Source organism: Ochotona princeps, chromosome 4 (genome assembly GCF_030435755.1).
Source record: "Ochotona princeps isolate mOchPri1 chromosome 4, mOchPri1.hap1, whole genome shotgun sequence".
NCBI lineage: Eukaryota > Metazoa > Chordata > Mammalia > Lagomorpha > Ochotonidae > Ochotona > Ochotona princeps.
Window position 1 is genome coordinate 68,922,668 of NC_080835.1, and position 14,973 is coordinate 68,937,640.

General features: G+C 38.0%; 1 protein-coding gene across 9 annotated transcripts in view; it reads left to right on the forward strand.

Moving 5' to 3' along the window:
• DEUP1 (deuterosome assembly protein 1) overlaps positions 1-14,973 on the forward strand; it is a 121,328-nt gene that overhangs the window by 45,833 nt on the left and 60,522 nt on the right. For all 9 annotated transcript variants that reach the window (XM_058663727.1, XM_058663725.1, XM_058663724.1 and 6 more), the window contains 3 exons: positions 825-1,067; positions 8,218-8,363; positions 11,569-11,674. In XM_058663727.1, coding sequence (XP_058519710.1) covers positions 825-1,067; positions 8,218-8,363; positions 11,569-11,674 — 495 coding nt within the window. The remainder of the gene's footprint in view (positions 1-824; positions 1,068-8,217; positions 8,364-11,568; positions 11,675-14,973) is intronic.

A 14,973-nucleotide genomic window follows, 5' to 3' on the forward strand; every position in this document is an offset into this window, starting at 1 on the left:
AACACTAAACAGAGTAGAGTCAATGGTGAGTATGATTAGAACTTCAAGAAATGCCTAGAGTGGTGAATTTGTCTACATACCTCAAAGGATAATGCTTTTAAAAATTTCATTGCCATTATGTCATTTAAACAACACCTTTCACATGACCATGGGCAGGATAATTAGAGAGTCTTGGATAGTTTGGATTGCTTTGCATTTCCTTAACCGAACTTGTAAAAGATTAATCACTTCTTCACGTCTGAAAAACTGCAAAAGTGTGAAAAATGAATAGGTAAGTTTATTTTGGTTCAAAAAACTCAAAATCTATGCACAGTTTTTCACAGTGCACAATTTTCAAAGACCTCTCATACTTCTTAGCCTTTCTCATTTCACCTCCGAATTATCTCCATAAATTCTGCCCATTTTTCTTTTGTATTTTTATTTATAGAAGTTTTTGTACAGTAGGAACTATTTGTATTACTGCCTTCGCAACTTTTCCACCACAAACCAATGATTTGTTTTGCCTTGTTGTGAATCAGAGAAACATCTTTCAACTGTTGTGTAATTGAATTCATAATTTATTCTTTCTGCAGATTCTAGATAACTTTTTATTACTGTTCAGACCCTTCCATATTCTAGATCTTTGCTTCAATGTTAAACAAATATATTTTCTCTTTAACCATCTAAAGTGGAGATTTGAACAACAAAAACTTAATTATAAAAGGTCGATCTTCACTGTTTAGTAACATATTTAAACATTTTTACTGTTTTACATAATTCTTAAGCTTCATGTAAAACTTAGATGTGAAATTCTTCATTTAATTTACAGTTTTCACATTTCTTAGAAACAGGCACAAAGTTACCAGACTCAAGTAGACGGTAAAACACAGAGCATAGAAGACAACAGCTGTGAAATTCCTCGCTTGATATGTGAACCAGATCCCAGCTGCGAAACCAACGAAAGAGATGAATTCATTATTGCAAAACTAAAATCAGCTGTGAGTGAAATAGCACTAAGCAGGAATAAATTACAAGATGAAAATCAGAAACTCCTGCAAGAACTGAAAATGTACCAAAGACAGTGCCAGGTGAAGATTCATTTTTTTTTTATTGTCCAACTCAAATTGCTGACCTTAATTTGTATAAATGATGACTCCATAGGTATAAGGACTAGAAAACTTATTCTCTACTGTATGTGTAAATTCACCTCCCGTTTCCTCTTAGTAAATATTCCCTAATTTGATGGAGAAATCAGTTCATCTCATGTGTACTTTGTGCCATCAGGATGTACTTCAACAGAACAGAAACGTTGTATGTATTGTGAGTGAGTATAATAGCAGTCTTGTACAAACCTCTGTGTCTAAAAGCATGGCCCATTAGCAACACACTACTCATTGGACTCCTAATTTCTCTGATCGTGTGCCGTTTACTCACAGGAATCTTGGCTGACAGGGTTAGGAAGTCATGATGAGTTTAACCATTGAACAACTTTAGGGGAAATCATGGGGGTTATTCCCTGTGATTTATCACTGGTCACTTTATCATAACAACCATTTGCCAAACACTCACCTAGACAATATTTTGAGGTAATTTACATTAGCAAGTGTGACTGATGGCTCTCTAAGCATTTTTTTTCACTTAACCCAATAATTTTTTCTTCCTACTTCTTGCTTTAATTAATAAGGTTATATGGCAGTCAACAAAAATGTGATCATCATTGATTTTCTTACTATAAATATTTCTTTTTCACAAATATCCAGCTATATGAGACATTGTATTGGGGTAGACATATTCTAGGGTTCTGTCTCCTTTCCTAGGCTTCATTTTCCATCATCAAATATCCAGCCTCTTTTCTACCATTTCCCCAATGACAATTGGCCCAGCTCTTCACACTGCTTTATTCCCACTCCACCCTAAAATACATTTTTTGAGGCCACTAACCGAGCCGACTTCCACTTGTACAGGATACTCTATTGAAACATCTTCAGTCACTGACAGTCCCAGTGGCGCAGGGCCAGCTCCTCTCTCCCCACCCTGCCACGCTCTATAGGGACTGTGGAGGGATCCGTCCTACAGCTTCCTCTGCCAGCACCTGCTGCTCTGGGTTCCTGCTTCCTTTAAGACCGGGGCAGAGTCCAAGGCCCAGCCTCCTCCATTCAGTAGCTTTTCTCAGAAACCTATGCCTCCCCACCAGAAACTCCAGCTTTGTTTGCATTCTTTTTTTTTTTTTTTAAGATTTATTCATTTTATTACAGCCAGATATACAAAGAGGAGGAGAGACAGAGAGGAAGATCTTCCGTCCGATGATTCACTCCCCAAGTGAGCCGCAACGGGCCGGTGTGCGCCGATCCAAAGCCGGGAACCAGGAACCTCCTCCGGGTCTCCCACGCGGGTGCAGTGTCCCAATGCATTGGGCCGTCCTCAACTGCTTTCCCAGGCCACAAGCAGGGAGCTGAATGGGAAGTGGAGCCGCCGGGATTAGAACCGGCACCCATAAGGGATCCCGGGGCTTTCAAGGCGAGGACCCCAGCCACTAGGCCACGCCGCAGGGCCCTTTGTTTGCATTCTAATGTCATTCAGAATATAAATATGAACCAATTAAGCTAAACTGTAAATAGTAAACAATGATGAAGCCAAAAACTTTCCAGAAATAGAAAAAGTGCTTTCTCTGGCTTAACGTTGTTAATGAGATCAGCCCTTACACTCTGACCAGGAACTTGCATTACTGAGCCTACCAAGCAGCCCACCATGCTCTAGGTGAGTTATGTTGACAGGACATCACCAGGGACCCAGCTGGTCCTGGTCCCACCAATCTTAGGCTTCAGCCCTGCCACCTGAGAGTCTACAGTGTGCTGACCTGTCTGTGGTGCCACAGGACCACAGAGCCACAAGACACAGGATGGTAGCCCCACGGCCACCCCTGCTTCTCAGAGTATGCTTCTTCACTTCTGTGGCTGTGGCACAATTATCATGCCTTCGATCTAAAGACAGTTTAATTTACTATGCCAACCCACAGCCAATACCAATACAGAATGGGGAAAAGTTGAAAATACGTGCCCTTAGATCAGGAAAAGTATGTCTGCTTTCACCATTCTTATTCAGTATGGCACTGGGAGATTTAGCAAGAGGAAGAAGAAATAAACGACATGTACATACAGTCATCTAGAGAAGCAGTATAATAGAGACTATCATATCGAGATGTGAGGATGCAGGGCAGTGTGGATCAGAGAGGGACTCCCAATAGAACTGTTGAATATAACTTAACAATAGGATGCTAGAGTCTTGGCCAATGCTGAGATCTACAATTTCAGGATACATTTAAATAGCATAACAATGGACTTAGGGCTTTGAAGGACCATAGTATTGTAATAATATAGGAAAAATTTGTGAGTAAAGTCAAGTCATCACAATACCTGATTTCAAATCATACTACAAAGTAAATAAAACAGTTTGGTACTGACCTAAAAACTGATCAATGGAATAGAATGGAGAGCCCAGAAATTAATTCACATACATACAGCCAACTAATTCTTGACAGAAACGCTCAGACCATATAGTGAAATAAGGATAAGCTCTTTAACAAATGGTGCTGGTAAAACTGGACATATATAATTAGATGAATTAAATTAGACCCATACCTCTCACCAGATGCAAAACTCAACTGAAGATGGACCAAAGATCTAAATTGAAGACATGAGACTATGAAGCTGCTGAAAGAAAATGTACAGGAAATACTCCAAGACACTGGCATAGGGGATGATTTCTTGGACAAACACAAACAACAAAAGCAAAACTAAACAAAGGGACTATCCCAAACTCAGAAATCTTGCACAGCAAAGGAAATGATCGATGGAATGAAGAGCCATCCAACAACATGGGAATATATATTTTCAAGTTACCTTTCCCATGAAGAATAAATATCCCAAACGTATCATTGTTGTTATTTAAAGCAACCAAAAAATAACCAGTCCAATTAAGAAATGGGAAAAAGACCTCAATAAACAGCTCTCAAAAAAATACAAATGACCACAAATATATGAAAAAATAAGCAACCTCACTAGCCATCAGCAAAATGCAAATCATAACCGCAATGAGATATACCTCACCCCTGATAGAATAGCTAAAATCCAGAGCAGAGAGTAACAAATGCTGGTGAGGATGTGGACACGGAGGACCACTAACACACTATTGGTGGGAATGCAAATTAATGCAACCACTGTGAAAACCAACATGGAGATTTCATTAAAAGCTAGAAAGACTTCTCAGCAATTCCATTACTAGGTACATACCCCCAAATCTTAAACATGTTGTATGAAAAAGATACCTACACCATTATGTTTATAACAGCTGTGTTCACAATAGTCAAAATTTGCAATCAACCAAGGTGCTCATCATCAGATGAATGGATTAAAAATGTTCTATCTAGGGCCCGGCATGATAGCGTAGTGGTTAAGGTCCTCGCCTTGAACGGGATCCCATATGGGCACTGCTTCTAATCCCAGCGGCCCCGCTTCCCATCCAGCTCCTGCTTGTGGCCTGGGAAAGCAGTCGAGGATGGCCCAAAGCCTTGGGACCCTGCACCCGCGTGGGAGACCTGGAAGAGCTCCTGGCTTCGGATTGGCTCAGCTCCAGCCATTGCAGCCGCTGGGACAGAAGATCTTCCTCTCTGTCTCTCCTCCTCTTTGTATATCTGCCTTTCCAATAAAAATAAATAAATCTTTAAAAAAAAAGTAATTTGGTCCAAAAAATTTAATATATCTAAAAGATAAGATTTATACTTCCAGGAATACATTATGTATAATTTTGATCCATTTTAAGGAAAAATAATGAAATAATGCCTTTTATTTAACCTTTTCCCTATTTTATTTTAAACTTTTACTCATGTTTCATTGTGTTATCTTAGAATAAATGCTAAATGAGAAAATACTTATCATATTTGGTAGCTGAGTTTGAAGTCTCAAAAAAGAAAAGTCACTATGCCTCTCAACCCAGTAGGCAAATTTCTCACTAAACAGATGGGCCTTAAATTTCATTTACAAAATTTATATCTTATCAAATGGGAATAGTTAGAAGTAAATAATAGTGTAACCACATGTATTTGGGAAGAAATTTCTCTTTTTGCAAAAGTGTTACATGGAAAAGTATTCCACATCTTGAACATAAATGCAAAAAGACAATAATTTCAATTTGAATTACTGTCATTTTACAAATATGAAATTCTCATTAGCTTATCACATATTTTAATGCCAGATGCATCTGAATTTTCCCATGAACCACATCTTCTCACCTGTCTTTCTACCACCTTCAAATGTGTCAGTATACATATTAATTCTATCACATATATTTATTTACTATGCTGCACTACACTCACATGTTTTAAATGTGCTGTATTTCCCACTGGAGGCTAATGACAAAAATAAATTGTTCTGCATTTTTCTAATCTGTACCAGGAGAGTTAACCATTTTTTGGTTGCATTAATAAGGTACTATAGCAACCCAAATGAAGAAAATATAATGAAAGCCACCAATCGATTTTAAGATTTTTGTAGTTAGGTTAAAAACAAGGGTTAAAAATAACCATAATAATAGTATATGTGCTATGAAAGCCAGTATATATCCAAATATTATTATTTCAACATGTAAAATTTGCCAATGAGATGTTACTCTTTTCTTTTTTTTTTTTATTGTTAATTATTTTGCATTATGTGACAGTTTCATAGGCTCTGGGAATCCCCCCCCTCCCTCCCCCTCCCCTCCCCCCGGTGGATTCCTCCACCTTGATGCAGTATTACAGTTCAAATTCAATCAAGATTCTTTCATTGCAAACATATACCAAGCATAGAGTCCAGCTACTTATTGTCCAGATGGGTTGAACAGTTTCTTGGGGAGACCTTTTCTGGTCTGAAGTTTGAGCTGGCAGAATATCATCACAGTCAATTAAGAGTCCCAATATAGATGTTACTCTTTTCTAACCCAAAGTTTGAAATCTAATACAGATTTCCACTGATATCTCAATGTAGATGTCAGTATTCATCTGAAATACCTAATATGTAACTTTAAAAGGGTCCAGTAATTAGATTAAATAATAAAGAATCATTTTCCTGAATATTTACACCCAATTACATATAATTGGTCTATCTTTTCATGCAAAACAATTCCCATTTCAAAACTAAATAAAAACACTGATTTTTATATCAACTCAAATTCAAACAATTCTAAATTTATCAATATCAACAAATATTTCAAACATTTCTTATGCTTTATAGCCAATTTACATATCAATGATAATCACAATATTTTCATATTTATTCACCTGTCAATTCATTATTAAGAAAAATTTCCATTTTAAAATATATTCTTGTACCTGTTTAACTTTTCCCCCTTTCAATGATATCTTCAAATGTCACTCATAGATGCTATTTTCTAGTAACATTAAAAAAAGAAAAAATAGACTGTAAGTATCTCACGTTTCAGAGTTTCAGCTATCTCTAGTCCACGGTGACACTGTATTTCACTGGCTTGGAGTGAGAGTCGTTTGTTAGGGCCGCCTTCCCCCAGTGAAGGCAGGCCCACTTTTACACGCAGCTTCACATTGCACTATTCCCTGACGGCAAATTTGCGAACCTGATATTGCCTTCTCCAATCGGCAAAGTGACGGATGACATTCACATTAAGTTACTCAGTCTAGATGGCAATCTCTTATTAAACATTGTTTTTGAGATTTTTATCAATATCTGGAAAATCCTCACTGTTGAAAACTGAGACACTCTCCTACCCAAGTGTGTCTAAGTCAACAATTTGTATATGTTTTTACATTTATTTCTTAGCCGCCCAAGAACCTCTGGGGCCAAAGTACTGTCACTAGTCTTCATTGCACCCTGGTCTCTAGCACTCCTGGAAAACACTGTGTATTTGAAGTGTTGGTTAATAAAATGCCTTTTTTTCTTTGTTCTATGCCATCTACATAATATAATGAACAAGAAATCATACATCCATATAAAAGCTTGCACATTGATTTTTATAGCAGCATTATTTATGGCAGCAAACAAGTAGAAACAACCCAAATATCCATCAAATGGTGAGTAGATAAGCAAAATCAGGCAAATCCATGTAACAGAATGTTATTCAGCCATATGTAGGAGTCAACTACCAACACATACTGCAACATAGATGAACATTGAAAGAACTTAATGTTCAGTGAAAGAAGTCAGTCCAAAAAGCCACATATTGCATGACTGCCTGTGTGTTATATTGAAAACAGTAAAATCTATGGAAGAAAATACTCATGAGGTCACAATCATGAACCTCACTAGGAAGACAGCACCACCCAGCAACCCAATGAGTTTCTCCAGTCAGCTAACTCTCTTATTTGCACTGTAGCCATTTCAGTCTTCTTCATACTCAAAAATTAAACTGTCATACCCAACCTTCAGCTGTCCTTCCCCATTAACATGCAACGTTGTCTTTAATCTCACAAAAAAAATTTTAAAAAGAAGAAAAGGTATTTGCAGAACACAACAGTCAGCCAATCTCACAGTCTCCCCACATCCAAAGCATAAATGTGTCCACATTCCATCTTGCTTCTTCCTCAGGGCAAAACAGAAGAGAATCTTCTGCTTTAGGCAGTTCTAGTGCTTTGGGACTCACCCGCTCACCTTCTCAGGAGCCTGACACCCCTCTCCCTCCTGATTGGATCCTCCTCAACACCTTCTACCCTTTTAGTGAGGTGGAAGTTTGCCTTATTAACAAAACGACCCACGGTTATTGATGGTATTTCTAGTTACTGACTGACATATAGCTACCACTGGAATCATGGTTTGTAACTCATTTTCTTCGCTAGTTTTGCCATTATTATCCTTCCTAATTGAGAAGCATGTGGCTAATTTTATGTATTGTATTTTATTAATACTTTCATATTCCATTCTTTCAAGTTTGCATGTAATTTGACCATATCTGTGTGATGATTTGATTGTTCTCTATGTCATTAGACTATAAGCTCACTAAGGACAGATTGTATATCTATATCCTCCGAGCCTATAGTGAAAGTTTAGAAAATACAGATGTACTTGTTGAATAAATGAATAAAGGAACAGAATTCTACAAGAGAGAAAAAGCAAAGAACTAAATATCAGTTCGTTTAACATTAGACTGGTTCATACTGTTACATATTTATAAATGTATTGTACATCACAGTGTCAGAAAATAAGCACTGAAAGGTTTGGGTTTTCTTTGGTTTAGGTCATGGAAGCAGGACTCTCAGAGGTGAAAAGTGAGTTACAGTCACGTGATGACCTCTTGCGCATTATAGAGATGGAAAGAGTGCAGTTACACCGAGAACTATTAAAAGCAGGAGAGAACCAAAACACTCAAGAAAACAAAAAAAGGTATTGTCTTTACATGTGAGAGTCTGAGAAGAAGTGTTCCAAACATGATACTTGAATAATTCTTAAGCATCTCAGAGACTAGAATCAAAGTCTATTTTGTATTGCCATGCTATTTATTATTGACAAATACTAAATTAAATTAATTAAATGTGATTTTATCTACAAAATTTACTTAGTGCTGACTTATAGATATTTCTGTAACAATGAGTCCAAGATTTGCTATAGACTTGATATCTTATTACATATATATACAAAGTAATGCAATTAGCCTCACATTTTTCAAATGCTTACATTTCTAATCAACCTGATACTAATCTTTTCACTTGCTAATATTGTATTTATCTTGGCCTTCACAGTCATCACCTTGACAGTAACACTAAGAGGTTCTGTTAAGACATAATTTTCTCCTCTTTTAAGATTCAGGCAGATATTACGTACTGCATAACTACAAAGCCCATGGGACTGCTGTGGACTACTCAGTGTCTGCTTGATAGTAAACAGTTTCCCTGCTCCAACACTTCATCAATGCTCTTATTCTCCTTAAAGCACAAAACTTTCTCAAAATCAGAAAGCTCATGCTAGACCGATGATAGAATTCTAGAAACTCAACAGCCATACAGTGTGTGAGGAACATTGTAATGAAAGTTGATCACATTGTTTTAAAGGCAGTAATTATTTCTTTGAAGTTGTGGGACCTGCTAGTATCTTTTTTTTTTTTTTTTTGAAGTTCCACATTTACCAACAAATGGCAAATTAAGAACTCTAGAAATGAACTATCCCTTTGCCTCCCTAAGAATAGCAGATTGCCTGTCAGCCAGGCAGCATTATTGAGGGCTTGGTAAACAAGATCATCATCCCAACAAGATCATCATCCCTGACCATTAGCAAGTCTGATGGATATGTGTTATGTGTTCCAGTGTGATGAGCTTGAGAGAAATGTCTTCACACACAAAAAATGCATGTGAATGTGCCTACAACATGAGCCACTGCACAGGAGGGTGGCCTGTTCAACCTGCGTCTGTCAGGGTTTGTGAAGAACATCGTGCGGGTCCTCTGTATGGCTCTCGCAGAGTCACCGCAGCAGTCCAAAAGCTGCCAACCTTTTTCCAACACCTGATTTGATCTGTAAAGCCATGTGCTTACCTACTGAGCCAACATAAATGCTCTGCTTGTTTGCCATCCTCCACCTAATATGGTTTTTATTTTTGGCTTCAAACGACATCTTTCTTATTTGGAGGGTTTCTGTCAGTTCAGGTATTCTGAGTTTTCATGTAAAGGTATATATTTAACTTTTCACAGCTTCCCAGTGTTTTAAACTCCTCAGGCTTCATATCTGATGGAAAATTTTTGAAGCCTTTTAATCTGTTTTCTATATGGATGCCATTTTGCTTTATTATTTTGGTTTCTTTTATTCAGACTGTTTCTTCTTCATGGGGATACTAAGGCAAAGCAGTACATTCTGTCTGGTACTGGGAGTAGACAAATAATAGTTTTATAGAACTGGTTATGATTTTATTCATTTTCAAAAACTTTCTCAATAAATAATGGCAAGATTTTATTAGTTTTTCTTTTTAGGTTGTAGAAGCACTTTTAGGCTGATGGATTCTGAGTTATTAAAAATGTTTCTAACAACATTTTCCTATATGAAAAATACTAGCTTCTTTATTTATTCATATTAGCATAATTATTGCTTTGCTTTTCAAACTTGTCTCCCTTGAAGTTGACATTTCTTATCTTAATGTACCAAACTTTTCAAGTTCACCATCGAGTCTTTGCAGTCAATCTCGAGTTCCACTCTCTAAAATTGCTTGGGAAGAATTAGAAAATAATGAATTTCATTTTTTGCTTCTTCCAAACTGTAGCAAATAAGAAAAACTTAAGTCCAGTTCCGAAACAACATTTTAGGAAAATGTTGGACAAAATATGTTGGAAACAAAAAAAAAAAGAGAAAATATGTATGATTTATTCTGACTTTGTAGAAATGGGTATTTATTTATAATCAAAGAGGGCTCTTTTAAACTGCTTAGGAAATAGAATTAAACAATGTTTACTTTGATGCAGAAAACTGAAATCTTTGCATAGTTTTCATACAACTCCACATTTTCTCTGAACTTTTAAAGATCCTCTTCCACCAACATATATAGGGAAAGAAGTCAATATGCAAAAAAATGCTCAATTTGGTTTTGCCTGGGTAATAATACTGCAGTGATTCACTCTGCCCACAGTGAACATATCGATCTAAAAATCAGAAGAAAGCAGCCTGACCTACACATGTACCTCAGTGACATCACTGTCAACATGCACCTCTAGAAGGAACATTTGTTTTTATTTTAAATCTTTTGTGATTGCTCCACCACTACTCAGGTTTTGCTTTTTTATTGCTTTATGTATGTGTTTTTCACATGGAGAACTTTTATGAAGTTCTTTGGAAATCTAAAATTGCATTCACCTGCAAGTGGGTACAGTCCTTCAAGCAACAGACTTCCCTGGAGAGGCAGGCCTGGCTTCCAAGGGAAAGCGTGCTGCCCTCCCAGCCCGCTTAGCTTTGGTCTGGAGTGTCAGTGACTGGTCTCACTAGCAAGCCTCCTACGGAAGTGGACATGGCCTGCTTTGCTTTTTCCATGCTTCGCAGGGGAATTACATTTTCTTATACAAGTTTGTGCTTTCTCTCCGGAATTAGTATGTGGTTGCAATTCCACTTTCTAAACTCAGCAGCTAAAGAATAGATGTGTTTGAGCTCTCTCTGCTTAGACTGTCAGATTTAATCACTCCTGATCACTTTTATGAGGTTGTTCCCCCTCAGACTGCTCCTGACATAGTTATTTTCTGCAGCACGTTAGCAAGTCGGCTGTGCTTCCTTTTTTAAAATGGGTTCCCTGGCGATTATAGGAAGCAGTCTTTTCTTCTTATCCAAAATTCTGATCTACATATTCAGTCCCAGGATTCTGACAATGTTTAATTTATAATTGAAATTTTGTATCAAATGTTACCTCGCCTCCCTCCCCCTATTAAAACCATTTATACTGAGTGAAAGATGTAAATACTTACAGGATCTGACTGTATTTGAACCTGCAATTTCTGTTGCTAGCAATTTTCTAATGTAATGATCTATTTATGAGGCCAACAAGGGTCAAAATTAACAATATACCCATAACAATTTATCAAATTAAAATTCATTTCTATTCATTTTATTTTTAATTTGTAGACTTGAAGCATCTTATTCACCTTCTATTAAAGAACCAGAAAGGAAAAGGAAAGAGCTGTTTGTCACGTGCCCAGATCAATCAAATCATGAAAAAGAATTAAACAAGGTATGGAAAATAATGAGCTCCATTCCTCCAGGTAGCTATGAAACCTTTGCCTATAAATAGGTAAACAATTTCCCTTCCCACTCTGTTCTTTTCCTTCCTATCTTTTTTTTCCTAAGATGATAATCTCCCAATCTAATAATTCTGATATTGTTCCACATGGACACAAACCTGAACCCTGCCATTGCAAGACAGTGGAACATGGAGGCTTGTGCCTCTGCAAGAGGCAGCCTTCATCAGGAATGTCAGGAGCGCAGATTCCAGCACTCTGAGGTCATGATGTGGACTCCATGAGCCAGCAATAGCTGTGCTTCAAACTGAACTGGCCTTGTGCCAGTTCATTCAGTCCTCACAACCATTTTATACAGTGAGTCCTAACCTCCTGTTTTAACATTTGAGAAAACTAAAGCATGGACAAGTTCAGCAACTTCTACCAACATTCACAACTAATACGTGACCAAGGTCAGATCTGAATTGAGGCAGTCTGGCCCTCAAGGCCGTATTGCATACCCTTCCCATCCCAGGGATGGCACATGGAGCCAGCTTAGAACAAGGAATGAGTTCTGATTATGTTGTTAGTCACACTCACTTTTTACACAGAGCTCCTGACATGTGCTAGCAGACTCCCATGAGCTAGGGCTACCAGGTGAGGAAGAGCTAGCACTATGCCTGCAGAGACTGTAGGTACCTGTCTCATCTGGACCTAGCAATGGCTTTCTTTCCATGAGGTTAACACTGCTGCTATCCATTTCCTGGTCTTGAGGTTCGAAGATCAAAGAGAAGACTCAATGTTATAAATATAAACAATTATCAAAAGTTACATAAACCTGGACAAAATGTAGAATTGTCAGCTGGTGCCCTGCACACATGGTTTATGAAAATGAATAGAAAATGAATGAATTTGTATGAGGCTGGGTTACCCCATAGATGTATAGGGCCATAAATTCAATCATTGGTGGTACAAATTTAGCGAAGGTCTTTTTGAGAATCTGGTAGTGCTAACATTAGCTTTTCTAATATCTGTGGGAAACACAATGATGTGAAAAACAGAGCCTGCCTGCCAAAGAGTCCACTATCAGAGAGCTAATAGGTGTTACAAATCAATGCCTACCTTCCTTACATTGTAAACACTTTAATACCACATCCCATGAAAATGATTGTATTGATTGAAAGGAAACCTGCTCTTTACTAGCATCCCCAGAGCACACAATAAAGACAAAAGATTGATTAAAGTCTCCTAAAGTATAACTTCATTATTCTTAACCTCATAGATTAAGATAGAAAAAAATAAAGCTTTAGGGGCAGGCACTGTGGCATAGTAAGCTAAGCTTCCTCCTACAGTGCCACAGTTACCCGTGGGTGCCAATTCACATTCCAGCTGCCCCATTTCCCATCCAGTTCCCTGCCTGTGTCCTGGGAAATCAGTAGAGGATGGCCCAAAGCCTTGGGAACCTGCACTCATATAGGAGACCCAGAAAAAGCTCCTGGATTCTGGCTTCAGATCAGCTCAGCTCCAGATATTGTGACTATGGAAGATCTCTTTATTTCTCTCTCTGTGTGTCTCTCTGTCTCTCCTCCTCTCTGTGACTCTGCCTTTCAAACTAACAACAACAATAAAAAAAAAAAACCTTTAAATCAATGAAACTGTAAGTGAAAAGAAACTACTGATTTTGCATAGTTTTTACATAGAGAAAGACTATGAGACACAAATCTCTTTATAGGTTCTGAGAGACCACAAGATTGTAAAATGCTGAGCAGAAAAGGGAACAAATGAATCACAGCTAAATAGCTTTCACTTCCAGGAAGTGTTTATGGCGAGAAATTTCATTCTTTTATAATAAAAACCAACAAGAGGCATACTCATGAATCTTGCAACTGTTTTTCTCTCTTTTTTTAGTTTAAACTGTTTTTTTAATTTTCATTTTTTCATAATACAGCTCCATAGGCTCGGGGATTTCCCCTCCCACATTCCCCATTTACCTCTCCCCCACTGTTTTGCCCTATGTTTTTACAATTGTAGAGTCCTTCAGCAACACTCACAAGTCCATCATTCTGCTATTTAAGTGTATCATGATATTGTATGTAAAAATGGTAGAAATCACATATTTAATTGAGCCAAAAGTCATTTAAAACTCAGGCAAATCAATCTCATTGTAGTGCAGCACGCTGTTTTACTATCCAAACAGCATGAAAACAATAAAAGCAGTTTGTTCCTTTTTCAAAATTTTTGCATTTCAAAAGTTCCATTCCAGGAGGAACATGTTAAATTACACACCACAGGGATGCAATCAGTACATCCAGACTGGAACAAACTGTGAGATAATCCTACTGTTTCATCAAATCAGTTGTAAGGGGCAAGCAGGGAAACCTAAGACCTGCGCCTGTGACACTGTCCTCAGGCTAGGACGTTGGTGCTGCCTAGCTCTCCTAGCCTCCGCCTTCGCTGTCACACTGACTCAGGCCCCGTCAGTTTTCTTCTTAGTGACTCTGAGACATTATCCAACCCTGCAGTTCTAGAGATGTTAGTAGTAAGACAGAATCAGATGAGTGGTTGTGGCAGAAAGTCTGGTGATGTATGACCTTGGCCTCTAGATTTGTGTTCTTTCCACGTTAATGAGTGGAAACCTGCTTGAGGCATGATCCTACAATACCCAGCTATTTCCAGTGTGTGAACCACCTGCCCACAAGAAATGATGGCACACAGCGGGGTCAGGTCACATGTCCTGGTCTAAAACTGCCTTCCCTCAGGAATAGGACTCTGAACCATGATGTATCTGAAGTTTCTATTGAGTGTGCTAGATATAAAGATACTGCGCGTATCTACTGAGATGTTACCTGTTGAGGACTTAGACATACAGGAACACACACAGAGAGAGAATGGTTTTGAAAAGATAAGTGAGCCTGTCTTGCGGGGTGGAACACATTTTGATCCTAATTCAATTAAACAAACTGAAAAAGCACTTATTACTGCCCAAATGGCTGATGAATTTTAAAAACTGCTCATTTTTTGAAGATATTATAATGGCATCCCTGCTGTTAGAGAGCACAAGCTCTCATGCTTTCAGAAATATGTACTAAAATGTTTAAAGCTGAAATGAAAAGCTCTATTTTGAGATTTATTCATTTTTTTTGGAAAGGCAGATATACAGAGAGAAGGAGAGACAGAGAGAAAGATCCTCCATCTGCTGGTTCACTCCCCAGCTGGCCACTAAGGCCAGAGCTGAGCTGATCCGAAGCGGAGAACCGGGAGCAGCTTCTGGGTCTCCCAAGTGGCTGCAGGGTCCCAAGGCTTTCGGCTATTC